General features: G+C 38.7%; 5 protein-coding genes across 13 annotated transcripts; 2 read left to right on the top strand and 3 right to left on the bottom strand.

The window, feature by feature from the left end:
* Positions 1 to 75: 75 nt before the first annotated feature.
* On the bottom strand, positions 76 to 1,611 carry LOC109600158 (lethal(2)neighbour of tid protein). The gene is made up of 2 exons (XM_020016246.2): positions 1,291 to 1,611; positions 76 to 1,243 (listed from the first exon to the last, which is right to left on the bottom strand). The coding sequence occupies exons 1-2, from the start codon at positions 1,556 to 1,558 to the stop codon at positions 96 to 98; spliced, it is 1,416 nt and encodes a 471-aa protein (XP_019871805.1). The 5' UTR covers positions 1,559 to 1,611; the 3' UTR covers positions 76 to 95.
* Positions 1,612 to 1,671: 60 nt separating this feature from the next.
* LOC109600167 (transcription initiation factor TFIID subunit 7) lies at positions 1,672 to 3,568 on the top strand. 2 transcript variants are annotated; one of them, XM_020016254.2, is made up of 4 exons: positions 2,595 to 2,792; positions 2,840 to 3,311; positions 3,360 to 3,406; positions 3,465 to 3,568. In XM_020016254.2, exons 1-4 carry the CDS (start codon positions 2,739 to 2,741, stop codon positions 3,471 to 3,473), a joined length of 582 nt encoding a protein of 193 aa, XP_019871813.1. In that variant the 5' UTR covers positions 2,595 to 2,738; the 3' UTR covers positions 3,474 to 3,568. The 2 variants fall into 2 exon arrangements, 1 of the variants encoding a protein (XP_019871813.1); XR_007548262.1 differs by lacking the exons at positions 3,360 to 3,406; positions 3,465 to 3,568 and adding an exon at positions 1,672 to 2,103 and having other exon boundaries at positions 2,156 to 2,792; positions 2,840 to 2,981.
* Positions 3,569 to 3,726: 158 nt separating this feature from the next.
* On the bottom strand, positions 3,727 to 7,711 carry LOC109600197 (myb-binding protein 1A). Its single transcript, XM_020016305.2, has 5 exons — positions 7,530 to 7,711; positions 7,286 to 7,474; positions 7,051 to 7,233; positions 6,783 to 6,998; positions 3,727 to 6,730 (listed from the first exon to the last, which is right to left on the bottom strand). The coding sequence occupies exons 1-5, from the start codon at positions 7,692 to 7,694 to the stop codon at positions 3,827 to 3,829; spliced, it is 3,657 nt and encodes a 1,218-aa protein (XP_019871864.2). The 5' UTR covers positions 7,695 to 7,711; the 3' UTR covers positions 3,727 to 3,826.
* A 588-nt stretch (positions 7,712 to 8,299) lies between these two features.
* On the top strand, positions 8,300 to 11,166 carry LOC109600144 (eukaryotic translation initiation factor 4H). Its single transcript, XM_020016229.2, has 4 exons — positions 8,300 to 8,785; positions 8,974 to 9,257; positions 9,734 to 10,111; positions 10,178 to 11,166. Exons 1-4 carry the CDS (start codon positions 8,748 to 8,750, stop codon positions 10,312 to 10,314), a joined length of 837 nt encoding a protein of 278 aa, XP_019871788.1. The 5' UTR covers positions 8,300 to 8,747; the 3' UTR covers positions 10,315 to 11,166.
* A 287-nt stretch (positions 11,167 to 11,453) lies between these two features.
* Positions 11,454 to 18,719, bottom strand: LOC109600187 (vinculin). Of its 8 annotated transcripts, XM_020016281.2 has the most exons (14): positions 18,534 to 18,719; positions 16,795 to 16,902; positions 16,557 to 16,739; positions 15,597 to 16,411; positions 14,611 to 15,503; positions 14,467 to 14,558; positions 14,326 to 14,413; positions 14,194 to 14,223; positions 13,802 to 13,909; positions 13,322 to 13,381; positions 12,911 to 12,949; positions 12,678 to 12,802; positions 12,292 to 12,625; positions 11,454 to 12,136 (listed from the first exon to the last, which is right to left on the bottom strand). In XM_020016281.2, exons 1-14 carry the CDS (start codon positions 18,588 to 18,590, stop codon positions 11,964 to 11,966), a joined length of 3,105 nt encoding a protein of 1,034 aa, XP_019871840.2. In that variant the 5' UTR covers positions 18,591 to 18,719; the 3' UTR covers positions 11,454 to 11,963. The 8 variants fall into 8 exon arrangements, with proteins under 8 accessions (XP_019871840.2, XP_019871845.2, XP_019871842.2 ...); XM_020016286.2 differs by lacking the exon at positions 13,802 to 13,909; XM_020016283.2 differs by lacking the exon at positions 12,911 to 12,949 and having other exon boundaries at positions 18,534 to 18,718.
* Positions 18,720 to 19,274: the final 555 nt, after the last annotated feature.

The following is a 19,274-nucleotide window of genomic DNA, read 5'->3' as shown; positions in this document are numbered from 1 at the left end:
TGAATATTTTCGATTATTTAGTTTTATACACAAATTATATTATATTAAAATAATTAAATGAAAATAATGTACAAATGTGTAACAAAATATTTATTTCAAGACCTCATAGTCCTATAAACACCAACAATCAAACAAAAATGACAAATATGTAGCAACACACTAGAAAAATTAGTACTGGGATAAACGTTCCAACAATATTCAATGATTGCTAAAATCAAAAACATTGATTGCTTCCTAAATCCGGAGCAAAACACCAGGTACAACAGACTGTGGAAATACCACGAATAAAACTGGTAATGAAGCGACCTGGCACAGGCGACTCCAATCAGATTTGTTACGAAGAACGGAAGCACGAACAGTTGCGTGATCTTCGACATTTTATCGCGCAGCTTCGACTTGTCTTCCATCACGTCGTCCATCGTCTGTGCGCCAGCGTTTTCGTTTTTCAGTTGCTTCTCGAAACCTTGTATGAATTGCAGCTCTTTTTTGTTCAGTTTCGCGTTAGCCTTCGATTTTTTTTTCTGCTCCTTTTTAATTTGGCACTTTAATTGTTCCGTAATTAGGTTCAGTTTCGCATAACTTTTCATGTATTTGATAATCAATGGCGTGAACAAAAGCAGTAAGGAAACGTGCAGTACTAAAAGTCCTATGTGAAAATACTTGTGTTCGAAATATTCCCGGGGTAGAAATCTATAATTAACGGTCCACTTGTGTTCAAAAACACGACCTAAATCAAAACTACCTTTTAAGTAACTCCAATAATTTACAGACAAAAATGGTAGGCCTAAAATTAATTGTATCGAACCACAGAAAAATAAGTTTATAATCGTTTGCGTCAACGTTAAATTCGTTAAATAAGCGATTAATAAACAGGGAGCGTACAACAGAATGTTCATTTTCACTGAAACTGCAAGTGAATAGACCACACTGCCCAGGTACCACCTGTTCGAAATAAACAGGTTCAATGAAACATAAAATAGTAAGACTGCAATTGGATCATTGAATAATCTGAGTACAAATATTGAATGGATTCTGTAAGACGTTAAGGTGCTGAGAACTAAAGCATAAGGCGGAATTTTTAACGTTTTTCTCAAAATCCTATAGTACAAGAATGTCTGTATTAAATATAGTGTTAGAAAAATATACTGGGCCAAATGGATATTTTTTCCATAGCTTGTTACATAATACAAAACCGTATATATATAAACGAATCCAGCTGGATAGACTAAAGGCCCAGTGTCACCTAAAACGACACTTTTGTTAATAAATAAAAGAAAGTTGGTTTATTACCTTTTATATATTGATAGTCCCAAGTCCCGTTTAAAATTCCTTCGACCTCCTGCATGTAAGCAATCCAATCTATTTCCGTATAATTCACCCTTTCGATGATAAACACATTGAGAATCGCCTCGAAGATGAATAAAACGATACACGTCGGCGTGATGTAGTTAGGATCGAACAGTAGTTTTTCGACATGTTCGACTGTCAGGTATTTTCTGTATTTGCTCAGGAATTTCTTTTTCGGTTTTTCCACATGTCTGTTCCTTAACGGAGCCATTATTTATAGATTTTGGGGGCCGCAGTGTATCTTAATATAGATTTAGGTTAGTATATTTTAACTACTGTCAAAATAATACACAACTTTGGCCTACCTAAACTGTACAAATTAGTTCTAATGACACCAGCAACAATAAAAATTTACGTCAAGTGTCAGATTTTAATTTGTAGGTTATGTTATCAATTTTGCACGTTTTATTAATCAAATTGAATGGCTTCCAAGGAACAGATCGCCCTCTCCGACTTGATCAAGTCGACGCATCAAAACCTACGCGAATCGGCTAAGAAAATCGGGCCGGAGGAGGCGTGGAACGAACATTGTGCCAACCGTGAACGGCTCGATAAATATGCGAGGGCCATGCAGGAACTGGCCGTCAATTATTGGGAAAAAAACTACGAGACGAGTGGGAAGGCGGTGTCGAGAAACGTATGGACTTACGAGTTTTGTCGCGGTTATTTCTTTGGTGATGAGTTAGTGAGACAACGAAACCGGGAGAAGGAAATAGCACAGAAAATGGACGAGGAAGAAATCGACGAAAGTTTGTTGTAAGTAGATTGTAGTTGCATAATTTTGTTTTATTAAATCAATTGTTTATAGTTTCGTTCATAAGGACAAGCTTAAACTGCTGGATGTTGGAAGCTGTTATAATCCGTTCAAAGTCTATGATATTTTTGATGTAACAGCCATTGATATTGCACCAGCGAACGAGAATGTAATTAAGTGCGATTTTATTAATGCACCAATAACGGAGACGAAATCAGATGATGCAGAAATAACCAGTTTTGCACCTGTAACATTTGATGTCGTTGTTTTTAGTTTGCTGCTAGAATACTTGCCATCAGCAAACTTGAGATTAATCTGCTGTGAAAAAGCATACAATTTATTAAAACCAGAAGGTTTATTAATAATAATAACACCAGATTCTAAACATGTTGGTGCAAATGCCCAACTTATGAAATCATGGCGATTTGTTTTGCAAAATTTAGGTTTTTCAAGGATCAAATATGAAAAACTACCACACATCCATTGCATGGTGTTCAGAAAGGCCTTAAGAAAAAGTATTGGACAAAGATGGGTTGAATTACACAAAGATAAACAAGTGTATGATCAAATCATGATACCTCAGGATTTAGTTGATCACAAATAATTAGGTTAAGGCAACAGTTGACATCAACACAAAATGTATGAGGAAACTGTTGAGTTAGAAGAGCAGTTCATACTCAGGCTGCCTAAAGTAAGTGCATTTAACTCATTAACACTTTAATTAACATTTAAACACAGAAAGAAGCAGATCATGTGAGACAAATCCTACACACTAAGCCAAAGAAAATCCAAAAGTACCTGAGCATCGATCTGGACGTCATCAACAAAAGCGGTTACGTGAACTGCGGTGATGTCCGCCTAAATGGAGTGTTAAGAAAACTACCCACCATCGTCGAAACCTACAAAACGAATCTGGCAGACAACAAGGATCTACTGTACAAAACTGCCGACATTTCCGGGATATTGCAGTGTGATTACATAAAAGACGGTGAAGAGCAAGTCAAGGACGTGCCGGTGGAGATGCAACACGGTTACGCACCCCCAATGAAGAACTGCAGGAAGGCGAAGTTTAGGAAAATGACCAAGAACACGGACGAGGCGGTGGAGGTGGAAGGTGTCGAACGAGAGCTGGTGTTCTTGTTCAGGACTGATTACGACGCCGTCACCACCAGATACGAGTTAATTGAGGAGGATGCCAAGCCTGTTGATGGTATGTTGTGCATTGAAGTAGTAGAATGTTGTACAATGAAGATTTTAGTTGCAGATTTGGAGATGGAATTGTTGGGACCAATGTCAGAATCTGACGTAAGTAATTTGTCGTTCTTCAAAGAACTTTTATTGTAATTGTTATTTTTTGTTGCAGGATGACTGATTATTTACTTGTGAACTGAACTTCAAATGATTTATTTAATTTCTTTCCCATTTTGCAATAAAAAATTACGTTTACTATATAAAATAAAAATATTTATCTACCAGATTTGTTTTAATTTGCATCCCTGAGAATGTTTAATATATAAATTTTAACAATAAAATTATCCAAAATATTAATTTTTTAATAATTTAATATTAATAGTTCAAAATATTTAATTTTCTCACGAACGTACGAATTGATAATTAAGCAAATGACTATTTTGAGGTTTTAATATATTTAAATAAGACAAAATACAATAAAAATTTAATGTAAAACTAATTTATCATATAATATAAAAACATAATAATAATAAATCAAACAGCTTTCTTCTTCTTTGCTCTTTTGGGTGTGTCAGCTTTAGTTTTTTTACTTGTACCATTTATCCCATTCTCCACATTTTCGCTCTTCCTCTTCTTGCTTTTCTTTTCAATCTCCTCAACTTCCTTCATTTCTACATCTTGTGACTGATCCGTGAAATCTTGGCTTGCAAAACCAACTGTGTTCGATAATCCTTCAGATAAACTTTGTAGTCGCAACATTTTCGCTTCCTTTTTCAATTTTAAATTGTCCTTATTAAGCTTTTTCTTCTTTTTCTTGTCGGTTTTTACCTTTTGTGTCACCTCCTCTTCATCATCGTCTTTGGTTGGGTCCAACAGTTTTGTAATGCTCTTCATTTTGACCACGTGTGGTACGCCTAAATTGGAACAAAGTTTGTTGTACGCAGTCTTCGCATCTTTCGAGAAGCTGACGAACGTCCTGTATTCCCTCACGACATTTCCGACTTTTTCCCAATCAAATTCGAATTTTAGAGGGCTTGATTTGATGCCGGTTAAAACGTGGAACAAGTTACACAAGAATTTCTCTTTCACCTTATTCTCAGCGGGATTTTCACACATCTCCTCGAACAATTCTATGGTTTGTTGAATGAAAGTTTCAACGTCCACCTTCAGTTTCTTCTTATATTTATTCGGACTTTGACTTAAAAATCTTTGATTGGCGAAAAATATCTTCAACAGTTCCAACGCTTGGGCTTTTTTAAACGGCTTGATGTCACCGTGCACGAAACCTAACAAATTCGAGCACAAATCCAATGATCCCTCCCAGGACAAGTTCAGGGCGTTCTTGAACAAAACGTACGGCGTTAAACAGTCACGTTTGGTGAAGAAATTATTCAGTTCCTCCGTTATTATTTGGGTAAGATCTTGTTTAAGATGTTTCTTTACTTTTTTCGGAGTTTCTGTGGTAATCAAACCCAACGAGCATTTTATAACGAAAATGCAACACTCGGCGATTTGTTCCCCCATTTCTTGGATTATTACCGTGTTTTTGGTGCCTTTTTCCAGCAAACTCTTGAGTAAATCGGCCAAAACAACCGGAGTTACACCGTCCGTCGTTTCGAACTTTTTCAACGTGCTTAACTTCTTTAAAATCGCCTTGAGTCTCATGTGTAAAGGTTGTTGGTGCTCGTCTCGGATGCTGAATTCAACTGCTTGTAATAGGGGCAACATAATTTCTAATGTTAGGAGCATATCAGGATTAGAATCCAAATAAATTTCAATCAAGTCTAAGGCTCTTATTCTAAAGTGAGTCAACGTCTCAGAATCTTTGTTTTGCTTCTTAGACTTGCCTTTTTTCGGCCTGAACTGTTTGAAGGCTTCCGCCAATGCTTCATCTAGTTTTTGGCCCTCAGAATCACTTAATTGGTCCAGATCGATAGATTCTTGGTCGTCGTCCAAATTATTGGACTTTAAAGCTTGATGTAAGGCTATTCTTAGTCTATCAGTTGACTTTTCCTCACCCATATCCTCGTCTTCCTCTTCGTCGACTTCATCCTCGTCCTCATCAGACTCATCAGAGTCCTCCTCTCCTTCTGGATCAGACTCATCATCCTCATCATCATCATCATCATCATCATCATCGTCGCTGTCTTGTGACAGAGGATTGTCGTCGTTCTTCGGATCCAAAACGCTTAAAATCTGATGGATGGCGGTAGCGTTCAAGTAGCCGCACAAATGCGGAAACACGTTGCCTATCACGCTGCGCAACAGATGCGAATTGTGCGACAACAAATTGAGGAACAAATCAACAACCACTTCAATCCAAAGTGGATCTTCACTGTTTTCAGTTTCATTCACCTCCGTGTCATTCAAACTGTTCTTGCGATTTTTGCGTACTCTTTCATAACAACTGAATAGTTCCTTCAACGTTTGTAAGGCAAGCTTCGGATCGTTGAAAATCTGCAAACTCATATACAAAAACAACGTCAAAAACACCGACTTAACGCCTTGCGTCTTCTTTCGTTTTTTCTCGATTTTCGAGATGGTTTCTAAAGTTTTCTGCCAAGTTTTATATTCGTCTTCGCTTATGGGGTTTCGTAAAATTGTCTCGAGGTTTGATTCGTTGATTTTCTCGTCGAAACTGCGGACCAGCTTCAATAGTATAGTTTGAATGTCCTCCAGTTTAGCCGGTTTTAAATCCAAGGCACCGTAAAAAGCTTCTTTTAACGACGCTGCTAATTCAACACCTATGTTTGATATGCCCCCCTTTTTAACCAGACTGAGGTTCATTAGGAAACCTAATTTATCCGCCTTCCAATCGTTTTCCTTTTGTACAACAGGTAAACGTAACAATTTCACCAACATGTGGGCGGCGTATAATCTATCATTGTTCAACCATGTTTCATTTGTGTTAGGACCAATATCAATCCGCAGATTTCCAGTTACAACGTCAGAGTAAACGTCTGACAGTTCTTTTACGCCCTCCACATCAAAGGTCAAAGTTATGTGTTGTATAATTTTGCTCCTTGTAATCTTTTCAAATATAAAGGTGCCTGGGTAAAACAATAAACGTTTTAAAACGTCGATTTTAATACTGGTTGAAACTGTCGGTTTTTTCAAAGTTACTAAGAGCTTTTCGAAGAATTCATGCATGTGTTTTTGAAACTCCATATCCTTTCTGTTTTTGGTGAAAGATTTAAAGTAGTTGATTGTTTGTTTCACGAAGTTTTCTGTTAGTAAATCAGGAATTGTGCTGAAATCCTCCAAATTGTCCAAAATATTGGCAAAAAGTTCTGCAAAAACTAAATGCTTATTTCTATTCGGTTTGGTGAGATGTGCATCTAAGGCTAGGAAAAACTGCTGTAATAACTCCGACTTTGACAACTTTTCTGCCAGCAGTTTGTAAATTGGGTGTTTTAAAGATGTAATCCTTGGAATTGTCTAAAAGCAAATATATTTTTAAAATGTTTTAATTAAATAATAATACACTTACAGTAATAATATCGGCGAGCGTTGTTAAAGTATCATCACAAATGACTGTATTAATACCCAAAGTTGTTTTTAAAAACTGTTCTGTAATTAATTTAGGTTTAACAGTCTGTATACCTAGCAGAAAATGTAAAGTGTCAATTGTGTATTCTGTTAAAGGTTTAGAAAATTCTGACTCAATCAAAGGAAAAATATTCTTCTGAGCATGTTTATCTGTCACCTATAACAATATTCATAAACTTATGCAAATTTATTTAATAATAAACACTTACTGTTTCCAACAAATCCAAAATAATAATATAGGATATCAAAATCAAGTAACTCCTTTCTCTTCCAGCTGACAAAAGTATCTCAATAACTTTCTTCTGATCTTCCACTTCAGCCTTCTGGTACAATTCTGATCTAATGATCGCACCACATGCCAAAATTTGTCCAGAACAAATATCTGCATTTTCCTACAAGAAAGCACATTTTGACAATGCTTTTAAACAATATATGTCTACTTACGCGCTTAGAATTGCTGCCTGTTTTGTGCAAGTGTTTCTCGACCTGTTCAAATACCTCCTCGCAAGTTATTTCCGTATTGACACTCAGCAAACCGACCAAGGCCGCAAAGAAACCGGTCCTGGCATGACTAGTGGACGATCCCAGTCCACGTATTATCCTTCCCAATGCATACTTCAATTCGGTTTCGTCCTGATTTCGGACACATGTTATTTTTTGGTTATGTTTACGTTTTCGTTAACCTTACCTGTTCTTCGGTTTCGACCAGTTGACCGATAAGATTCAGTCCACTTTTGACGCGCACTTTTTCATTTGGATTCGTTATCTTGCTGAAGTTGTCGAGAATTGAGTTTTTTAATTTGCGTTGCGGTTTACGCGCATTTGAATCTGGCACGTGTGTTTCGGCGGCCATCGTCAGAAGAGAATGGGGGAGGGGGGAATTCACTAACTAAGGAACTGGGAAGAAACCAAATGCGTTTGGTTAAAGTTTATATAGTTTCGACACTTTGTCAAATGTTTACATGGTGGTGTGGATTGCCTAAGCGCAGTTGCCGTCATTACGAATAAATGTCCAAATAAGAGAAATACTAAATATAATTTAATTTTACTTTATTTTAAATAAAAATTTAAATTGCAATAAACGAACATAAATTGTGAAATATAGGAAAGGTCAATTCAAATATATATGTTGTAAAATATTCACTTTTTGAGATTTTCTAATGAAATTAACAGAATCCATATTTTAAAACTATTTTTTAACACCTTAGTTTCCCCACAATAAATTGATAATATAAGGAATATTTGGTATATTTATCTATACGGTAATAAATTCGATTAATATTTTAAAAAATGCTAAATTTGTTCAGTCAGTAAAATAAACGTGGCAAACCAGCATAAGTCTGCCAACATTAAAATGACATTGTTAGGTTGCAATCTTGTATGTCACGCACCACGTGACTCCAAGGTTGACATTTACAAATATTTCATGGGACCGGTAATAGTAACGGTTTAAATTGTTGTTTCTGTGAATCGGAAAAGTGTGTGTTTGAAAAATTGCGTTGCATAGTAATAGTAAACGTTTGTCGCTTATAAAATTGGTGACATCGTACAATTTGGTCCGTCGTTTAAACGAGGGTCGAAACAAATCGAAAGCGAATCAATTTGACAACCGTGCTTGGTTTGGTGTTCGGCGTTCGAAAACGTCCCAACAGTATCAGGATCCGGGTGCACATCACACGAACGGAACGACCGACACGCAAAAAACCACGCGAACATTCCCTCGCCAAACATCAAAATTGACAGTCGGCTAACTGCGACAGATCGACAAACCGCAGACCAAATTTCGGCAGACACAGGCAAAATTCCAGTGTATAATCGAAAACCGGCGCGTAGAACATGCAATGGATGTGAGGTTGGCACCAGTGGCGAGTACACGACACGCGCACGCGCCGCCTTCCACAAAAATATGGCAGGTCGTAACAACTTCGATGATCGCGACGGAAGGTACGTTTAATTTATTTATTCCAGCAAATTGCGCGATGAATAAGCGCGAATTGAACGCGGAACGGTTCGCCGGCGCGTGGCGCACCGGCGGCGCCGTTTTGTGCGGGGCCGGACGCTTGAACGGGCGGCCGGCCCCGCGAAAATGCCATGCTTCTTTCACCGTTCTCATGAATTGTGCGTGTTTGCAGTAATTTCGGGCGTCGTGGGGGCGGCAGGAAGCCGCTGCCGAGCGAGCCACCTTTCACCGCCTACATAGGGAATCTGCCGAGCGGCATCGTGCAGGGAGATGTGAACAAGATCTTCAAGGATCTGGCCGTCAAGAACGTGCGTCTGGTTATGGACAAGGAGACGGATCGGTTCAAGGGTTTCTGTTATGTCGAGTTCCATACCAGTGAGGATCTCGAATCGGCCATCCAGATGAACGGGATGGTCGAAGTTAATAGACAGCTGATAAAGATTGATGTGGCTGAAGGTGTGTTGGTTTTATTGTTCACCGTATTCTTGATAAGCTTTTCTTACTCATTCAAAACATTTCCTTGATACACCACTTATGTCTATGTTTATTTAATACTCCTTGTTTTGATCTATTCACGAGTGTTCTGTTTGCTGAAAACTGCTTGTCCATACTGGCTTGTCCATAACATTACTGGAGCTTTGCTTCAAAGACTTTATAGTGTTTAGCTTAGTTGTTATAATGTAGAATATTTATTTTTCCACAAAATTTCATCCAGTTTAAATTCTGAAATTATAGAAATTAGTGCTCGATCTCTCCATACACTTATGTTTTCCTACAGTAGACCTATAAAATAAGGAAAATATTTACACAAATGACGGTAGGTCGTTTTTTTCAATGTCGTAAAATATTTAATTTTTAAGATCAGATAACTGGGTAAAAATTTGCCACATTTAAATAGTGAAATATATGCATTGATTATGGTGGTGTTGCAGGCAAAAGGAACGACCGTGGCGGCGGCTTCGACCGCGGCGGACGCGGCAGGGGAGGAGGCCGCGGTGGCGGCTTCCGCTCCGGCGGCGACCACCGTTTCGGCGGCTCGACCGAGGACTTTGACCGACGCGGCGGCGGCGGTGGTGGGGGCCGTAACTTCAACGACAGAGACCGAGGCGGCGGCGGACACCGCGGCAACTACGGTAACTTCGGCGGGGGTCCGAACGACGACGGTCCGCCGCAGGGAGGCGGCAGAGAGTGGGGTGGACGCGGTGGCCGGGACGGAGGCGGTAGGGGCGGTCCGGGAGGTTACAGCGGCGGCTGGCCGCGACAGGACAACAGGAGGAGCTTTTCGGAGGATCTGCCCAATCCCATGCCAGGTACGGGACCCGCAGCCTAATTGAACGGTCGATCGTTGACGTTTTTGTTTTTTTTTTTTGTCGTAGACACATCGGGAAGACCGAGATTGAAGCTGCAGCCGCGGACGATCGCCGATCCGGTTAACTCGCTGGCCGAGACGTCGCAATCGTCGACGATATTCGGCGGCGCGAAGCCTCGAGAGGAGAAGCCGGAACGCCAGTAGAGACACGGAGTCCTAGAACCTAACTTTTCAAGAATAAAACTAAGAAAACATATATAAAAAACTCAAAAACAAAAAAAAAAACAATTTAATTAATGATAATTTTTAATACATAAAAATGAATGCAACCGGATCATGGAACAACATACAGATGTTTAGTAGTTGAAACAGGTGTTTTTGTCCGTTTTAGTGTGTGGATGATTGTTAAGACGTTTCGCGCAATTCTCTAACACGGTCGAATATATCTGTACATATTAATTATTAGTATGTAAACGCCAATAGGGCTAATTTTATTATTCAATTATTTTTTGCGTTAGTTTCTCCCTTCTCCCGGACGGACGGACATGCGGAATTGCGTGAAACCTGTCCCCTTCGATTCCGAGGATACACGATTATTTGATTGTTGTTCTTTATTAATTTATAGATGCTATGTTGTTGATACTTGTTTCGGTCCGATTTGCCGGGACGAGTATAATGTGAAGGCGCGTTTTAGGTACACACGCATTTTTTTACAGGTTTTTTCAAAACATACGACAGCTCTAGTTGTTTTTTTTTGTATTAAATTAGTGTGAACAAAAGTATTCAATCAACCCTGTAATGTACGTTAGACGCTTTTTTTAAAAAACGAGGCTGGTATGTTTTGGCAAAATACGATTTTTGACAAAAAAATGAAAAACAAAGATAAAACCGATGAAAAATCTGTAATATTTAAAAAATGAAATTTCGGACGATGTTGTAACAAAACGGCGAATGGATGACCGAATTTTTACAATGTCGTAGGCATATTTACACATATTGTGTAATTATGTAATTTATCCTGTACAATATACATAAATAAATCGTAAGTTCTAATAAGCATTACTCTTATTTTAACTCAAATGAAAACTAAACCAAAGTGGTCCCTTCACAGAAGTCAGAACTTAGTTTCACTGTAGAATATTCATTTTACAAGATTTCAACAAGATATGCTCAACTGTATGTTTTTTAAGATTTTGCTTATGAAATTATCAAAATTGATATTTTACAACATGTTGAATTGGGTTAAAAAGGCAACTGGAAATTTTAATTCTATTACACTACTAATTAACTGGTTTTTATTAAATAACATTTAGTTGATTCAGGTATGCACCTAATAACAAGACTTAAATAAACAATTTTATTTCAATTATTAATGACTGTTACATAAAATTTCATTCCAAACACAAACAATGAACAGTTAAAAAAATTAATACAAATCCAATAAAAAATGAAAAAACAGTTAAAGCGTCTTATATTAAAAAAAAAACGTACATAAATATAATCTAATCATTTAAATATAACCCCTAATATAATTAAATTACAATTTTAAAATACAGCTGCTTTAATTTATTGCTGAGATTCGATTCATTATTTTTTTTGGCACTATTGCACTTCGCTAGAAATTACAAATGTAAACATAGACTTTATAATAGATATAATAGACAAGCTTTATAAAAAATAACTATTATCCATATTGGCAAGGCATTTCTACATCACTATAGGTTTTACAATTAATTACACTTCTCAGTTACAAAATAATAAAAATGGAAGAAGAAACATCAGTAGTCTCTGTTCGCGTAAACCTTGGTTAAATTGTTAACAAAACTATTACAAATAAATTATTTGGTGCCGATTCAAGCGTATTGGTACCAAGGTTGTTTCCTGACCCATCTCAACCTGCCGTGATTCTGGGCGTGGATTTTAACGCACGCGCCTTCGGCAGCTCGTACCGTTTCCTTCACGCTTTGCATCAGGTTCTGGGCGTTGCCTTCCAGCATCTCCGTCGCCTCTCGGTCTTCTTCGGAGCCTAAAACAACCCACCAATTAAGCTAACATGTATTTTCGGTGCAAAAATTAAACTAAAGCACGTGACGAACCTTTTTTGGCCTTTCCATCCACTTTGTCAAGCATAAACAAGCAGAAATATTTACAGCTTTGATTAATTTTGTTGTCGGTACTTACCCTGCGAGCCCAACATTGTCGCCTTGACGGTGGACAGGATTTTCAACTGCGTGGCGATTGTGGGGATGCGTTCGCAGACCTGCAACAAATTCGTCCTGATCCTCTTGTCCGTACATTCCCTGGCTAGTTGTTTGGCGATCCTTGTGACGTCCGCACTGGCGTCAGCGATTTGCTTGGCCGTGGCTATGAGTTCGCGTTTGGAGGTCTTGTCGTCGTTTTGCACCAGCTCCGAGAGTCGTGCCATCAGCTTGGCCATCCTCTGGGCGGCGGCGATCAATTCGTTGTCTTTGGCGGACCACTGACGCAGTTCGCGGTGCAAATTGTGGGCCGCAACCTAAACAACACCTCGTAAAATACAATTAACAACTAACAATCCGGTACGGTACCATGATAGGTTGGTCTGGAAGCGGTGCAGTTTTGAATACTTCATCCTCGTCGTCGGTTTCTGGTGGCGGAGGGCGCATCGGGGCGCCGCCCTCGTGCGGCAGCGGTGGACGTGGAGGCGCCTGATCTAAAACACCACACGCAAATTAGGACCCGTTCCGACCACCACTCGGCTCCATCCTCTTCGGAATGATTAAGGGGACGAAGTCGAGTGGCGTTACAACTGTACCGTTACCGTCTTCCAGTATGTACTGCGGGATGAAACTGAAATTTCCTGGTTCAGGCAATGCAAGAACAAACACGTTAGTCGTTAGTCACACACGATTTCTATGGCGAAGCTGTACCGTCGGTACTATGTCTACATTTTGCCCAAATGTGAGTTAGTGGTTTTAATTGGTATGTACAGAAAGGAGAAGGTCTGGAAAATGTAACTGTCGCACGTATCTGACAAACACTGAAACATTTAAAGAAACAAATCTACAATTTTTTTATTGTACTGTAAATTTATTTCTTAAAAATTTTATTAACAATAAAACAAATAATATAAAACATACACATTTACATTCACATTCATAAAGCCATTCATTTATTTTTAAGAAAGCAAATAAAGTGATACCAAAAGAGTAATAGAGCATTTCTTGATTACCTCGTTGGTTAATATGGTCGTTTGGTAATAGTTCTTGACAGAGCAGATCTGAGTTATCGCCTAAAAGACGAGTTATAAAATGTGGTTAAAAGCTTTGAAAAAGTGTGTGTAAAACAACGGAAAAAAAGAAAAAACGTTTGAAAAACGTCGTATGTTTATACCACAAAACAATTAAAAACTTATGAATACTACATGCTTCCACCCCCTTTTTAGGTTTAGGACATGTTTGTATAATTTCATAACAAGATTTTGAAAATCAACAACACCTATATTCAATAAATAATAAGTTATTAAACATCGACGATTCCCAAAGACCAACCAAAATGCAAAAATCCAAGACCCGAAAAGGAACCTACCAAAATAAAACCGCAACCAAAATCATCCAAATAAAAATCAAAATGCAAAGAAAGAAAAAAAATTAACCCCTTCGAAAAAAATGAAAGAATGAAAAAAAAAAAACTAATAGAGATATAGAGGTACCTCTGGCCCACTTAGGCAGGGGGCTGACGCGACCCTGGCTGTGTTGCGTGGGACTCAACGTCCCCGAGTCCCGTCCTGGCAGCGGCGTGTTCCTAAGCTGATCCCCAACTACAAGAGTCCGTGTATTTTACAGCGTTACGAGAGTTAAATCAAGCGCAGTTACTTCTACTTGTCCATTTAAAACACGTTAAATAGCCACAAAAATAGGGAAACTTATTTACATTGTATTACAGATAGGGAGGGAAAGTATTAATAAATAAAAGGTTTAATAGTAAATTTGGAGATTTGACACAAAAAAAAAATACAATAAATATATGCGGTACAAACGTTGCAGTTTAATAATTTAAAGTGCAACGTCTGTAGGTTTAGTTTGTTTAAAACAGTCTTTGTACCTTTTTCGATAAAGTGTTGCGGGACGGATTCTGAAATAATTAAAAACACGTTCAACACAACGATTTTGGTACGGGACAACAATTAATTCCATATTTACATGAATTACCCACTTGATGTTAATTGAAACTTACCCAAGTGTAAGTTGTTCAAGTCAGGAAGTGGTGGAAGGTCTGGGTTGACTGTAACTGCCTTTCTTACTTGTCCCACTGCGTTTAGTAGCTAAAAAATTTAATTAATACCAGGATAAATGGTGTAATAATCCGTTGCCTTACAGCTTTGTTGGATTCCCTCCATTTGGATACAGCTGGTTGGTCAGCAGGATTGACTGCCACCGCTTTAGCATCTTTAACCATCGGCGGGACACCTTAAAAACAGCAACATTAGCTTCAATTTTAAACTATAAAATAATATTTTACAATTAATCATGTCGGTCCAGGCTTGCCTCAACCTTTCTGTAAACTCCGGGTCTTCACTGTTCTTGCATTCAGTGTCGGCACGATTCCAAACTCTGTTGGCTAAACGTGCAATAGCTGTCGTGTTGTCAACCATCTTCTGCGGCTGCTTGTTTTGTATCGCCTCCTCGCACAAGAACGTGTGCTTCTTCATCTGATCCTCGGAGGCTTTAATAAAGTCAGCTACGTCCGTAGCTTCGTCGCACAATCGACGCAACTTGCTCATAGTTTGTTCGTACTGTTGTTTAAGGTTATCGAAATGTTCGTCCGCAGTTTTCGACGTCGGATAGTTCAATCTGATGCTTCCGGCCGAAATAAACTGGGGCGTCAGACTCTCGATTTCGTGCGCGGTGCTTTGCAAATCCTCCGCCAGCTTCTTATTGCCTCCACTTCCTCCTGCCGCCACCATCTTGGCAGTTTTAACAGCCCGGTTGGCGAAAGTCTGCAAATTCTGCGCCTTTTCGTTGAAATGCTGCTCTCTGTTGGGCTCGCCCTCCGGCGCGTACACCGCCTCCACGAACTCCCTGAACGGCGTCGCAATGTCGACAAAATCCTCCACCACTCTGTTAACCACGGCTTGGTTGATCTTCTCCTTCAGCTGGTGCAGCTTCTGCGACAACTTGCGAGCCAGGTCGTGAGCCTCGGGCGTGTTGCCTCTGCCTTGGGCACACAGATCGGTCAGTTGACGTCGCAGGCCGTCCACTTCGTCGCACAGTTCGAGAATTTCGGCTTTCTGGACGCCCGGAAGTCCGTCGGCCACCTTACGTCCCTCGTTGACCATGGCGTTGATTGCACGTTGGCCCAGGCCTCTGTCGTCTTGTCCGGGGTTCGACAGCCACTTCCTGGCCTGTTCCAACCTGAGTTTATATATATATATATATATATACATAAGATCTAGTATTTAAATATATTTTTTTAATTAAATTGAATTGAATAGAAGTATCCATTACCTTCCTTGAACAGTATGGGCAGTTTGCTGCAGCCCAGCCTTGTCCACATTGACGACCGCATTCATAACAGCCTGTTGCAAGAATCCCAACTTATCCCTAATGCCCCTGGCCAAAGATTCAGCTTGAGGAGTGGCCCCTTTACCGTCCTGTCTCAGTTCACACAAGGCATCAACCATGGTGTTCAATTCTGAGCACAGCTTGTTGATGGTGTCGGCGTCTTGTGGAAGGCAACGTTCCGCCACCTTCTGGGCCGTGCCGATGATCTGCCTCAACGACTTCTCTCCAACTCCACCTCTTACAGCCTCCGGATCCAGCAGCCAATCCATGGCCGTGTTGATCTTGTTCTGGATGGCGTTTTGGAGTTTCTTCAGCACCGTCAAGTTGTCCAAGTCGGACTGTTCCTCATCGTAGCTGGTTAATTGAAGCACCCGAATGATTTCGTTGATCTCATCGGTCAATCTCTGCGTCAAGTAGTTTCGGTTTTCGGCAGCTTCTTCTATGCCTTTCCCGCCTTGAGATCTTATATGAATGTAGATTTTCATGGAACAGATCAATATGGGAGTCAACATCCTGACTTGATCCAAACATCTTTCCAAAATTTCTGCGTGCACTTGATGGGTCAGCTCCTTTTGTCTCGCGTTCACCTCTTTGGAAACCTTACTGAAGCAGGGGCTCAAATCCTTGAGGAACTGCACCAGTTCGTCCAAAGTTTCGATCACCTCGGCCACCGCCAGGTAATCCAACACTCTGTGGCACTCCTGGATGATCTTCCTGACTTCGGACTCGTCGAAGCAAAGAAGCAGAGCGGATGTGGCCTATAAATAACTCGTTACATAAGTCCTGTCGCAACACGCCGAAAATATAAAGTGTTGTTGTTGCGTTGGACGAGAGCCAGTTGAAGTCGCAGGTGGTTTAATTTTACGTGACTCACCGTCGATTTGTTCCGGCGTCGAAACTTACTTGTAAAATTCCGCCGCTGCCTTCTATCAACTTGGTCCTGGCCGGCTTCGAGTACGGGTCCTGTTTCAGCAGCTGGCTGGCTTCCTGCAACAATTGTGAGGCGTTCTCCACGCGCGACAAAGTCGACGGCATGTCCTGCTTAAGGATCGGGTCTCTGCTGCGGCCGATCGTCTCTCTGCCCACCTGAATTTATATTGTTAATATCGATTTTGTGCGTGAGGACGAGGTTGAGACGTACCTGGACAAGATTGTGGACCGCGTGTCTGACGGATGAGACTGGGGTCGCCAGATCTGGCATGGGGACACCATCTTCTGCATCTTCATGAAGAATTACAAGCTTGGACACCTTTTCAAATCACAAACATAGATTAATATCATTTTCTGATTGGATTAATCTCGATTATATCGATATTTATTTGAATTCAGTTTATTTAAGTAAAATATTCAATTGTTATATTTAACAAAAAATTATCACGAACAATTCTATGAAATATGTCAGCCATAAAAAATCTTCAAAGAAAATATTTACACGTTCGAAGATTTAATTAAAAGAATGTCCACTCGTTTTTTATTGTAAAATATTCAATTGTTAAGATTTTTTAGTAAAATTAATAGGAACAATTCTATGAAACATGTCAGATTGAGTGGAGAAATTCTCATGTTTCAAGATGCCTTAATAAAGTTATAAAAATCTTCAAAGAATGTCCACACTTTTTTTACTGTAAAATATTCAATTGTTAAGATTTTTTAATAACCCCTCAAAAGTTTTTATCATTTCTCACAATAAACTCAATGTAAAAAGGTTCTTGGATAGGATGAACGAGAAAAAACAATTAGTTTAATTATAAAAAAAATTGTGATTTGTTAAATGAGGTGGACAAAATGAAAATGGCATTGCGTCTCGTGTGACCTTATTCTAAACGTAAAGGCGACGATAAATCAACCCGTCCCTAAAACACATTTTATAGGTCACGAACTCGAACGAACGTTTATTAAAATTAATACTCTTCGTGCGACCGAATCAAATTAAATTGAAATCTTATCAAATAAACAAATAGTGATTTTATCGGAAATGTAATTTACCACTTTTGATAAGAAATTTTAAGTAAACACGTTTGTTTATTGAGCATATTTTACCGCAGAATTTTAGGTATTCCAAACCATGAATGATGTAAATTGGAATTCTTGAAATATTTTGAGGAAATGACTAACGGTGTATTACTCATATATATTTAATTATAAAAACTATATTCAGCTTTTCACAATTACAATTATTAGCATAATTGTTTGTTAAGATTTGTTAAATTTATTAGTTATTTATAGTTTTTAGTGTTTTAATAATTAAAAGAGTAAAAATATAACATTTTACGAGGCATAAACGACGTTTGTGTACATTTTCAAACAATAAAATACGAATTTAATTACGATTCTTTGAAGATCGCAAATAACATTAATTAGCCTATTAATATTTTAAACCTGTTTGAAAGGTTACTACAATTAATATAAGCTTGTCAAATAATAACTTCCAATAAGACCAATATTGTTGCGACCGAATTGGTAACATTTCTTGTAACGTGGTGACGTTTTCCCAATATGCGTGGGTGCGAAATAATTTCTAATAAACATTTACATAAAAGTGGGCATTGAAAATTCGACCTTTCATCGTAAACGAAAAACTATACAGAACATAACCTTATTTGGTAATCGATCGAGATGCGAACAGCTGATTGTTTAATTTAATTGATCCGATTTTATTTCAATGGACTAATTTACAAAAAAAAAAAAAAAATTAATAAAAGTCAACAAGTCGGGCCACGCCTACTTCGCAAAAGTAAAAATAATACGCTGGGTAAAAATAAATTCGAACCAATCGAGCGAAATGTTGTCCGAAATATTAATTAATTAATTAAGACAATCACGTGCACCAACAACAATAAAAATAATAATTGTTATTATTATTATTATTGTTCCACTTACTTGTTGTGCAACTGGGTCCAAAATAGACTCGATGGTTTTGGTGTGAAACACTGGCATTTTTTTTTTTGAACGAGATTTTCGCAAGGGAAAATGTAAGAACAGCACTCACACGGCAAAGTGTCCGAACGTCGCGAAAATTACGTTGATTTTTGTTGGACGTCCGCGAAGCGAACAGACATTTATGGAATGGGCGCCGTATAAACACAAGAAGGTTATTTTTAGATTACGGGTCTTTAAAATTAATAAAAAGTCACCCGCGCATCATCTGTCGGCGACCCCTCCGAACTGCGACCTAGTTTCACGAAGTAAACTGTTCGATTTACTTTCGAACGTCTAATTCAAATACCCAGCCACAGGTGGCACCACCACTTATAATTTACAACTCACGGAAGTTCGGCCAATGTGTGATAGATGGCACCAGGGGTGTTTAAAATTTATTAATATATTGGAAATAAGTTAAAAAAACTAATACAATTATCTACATTGTAAAATATAATAATTAATTAATGGCCCATACTAATAAATAAAGATTGTACTTACCAAAAAAAAATCACACCCAAATTTTTAAGATTAATAAAAAGTCAGAGATGCACCATCTGTCGGCGACCTTTCCGAACTGCGATCTAGTTTCACGAAGTGAACTGTCGTTTGATTTGCTTACGCACGTTTAATTCAAGTAGTCTCTTACAGGTGGCGCCACCATGTATAATTCACATTTCACGAAAGTGTGATAGATGGCGC

The sequence above is a fragment of the Aethina tumida genome, chromosome 6 (assembly GCF_024364675.1).
Source record: "Aethina tumida isolate Nest 87 chromosome 6, icAetTumi1.1, whole genome shotgun sequence".
Classification (NCBI taxonomy): Eukaryota; Metazoa; Arthropoda; class Insecta; order Coleoptera; family Nitidulidae; genus Aethina; species Aethina tumida.
The sequence above is the reverse complement of the archived record's forward strand: the minus strand, read 5'-3'. Positions and strand labels throughout refer to the sequence as shown.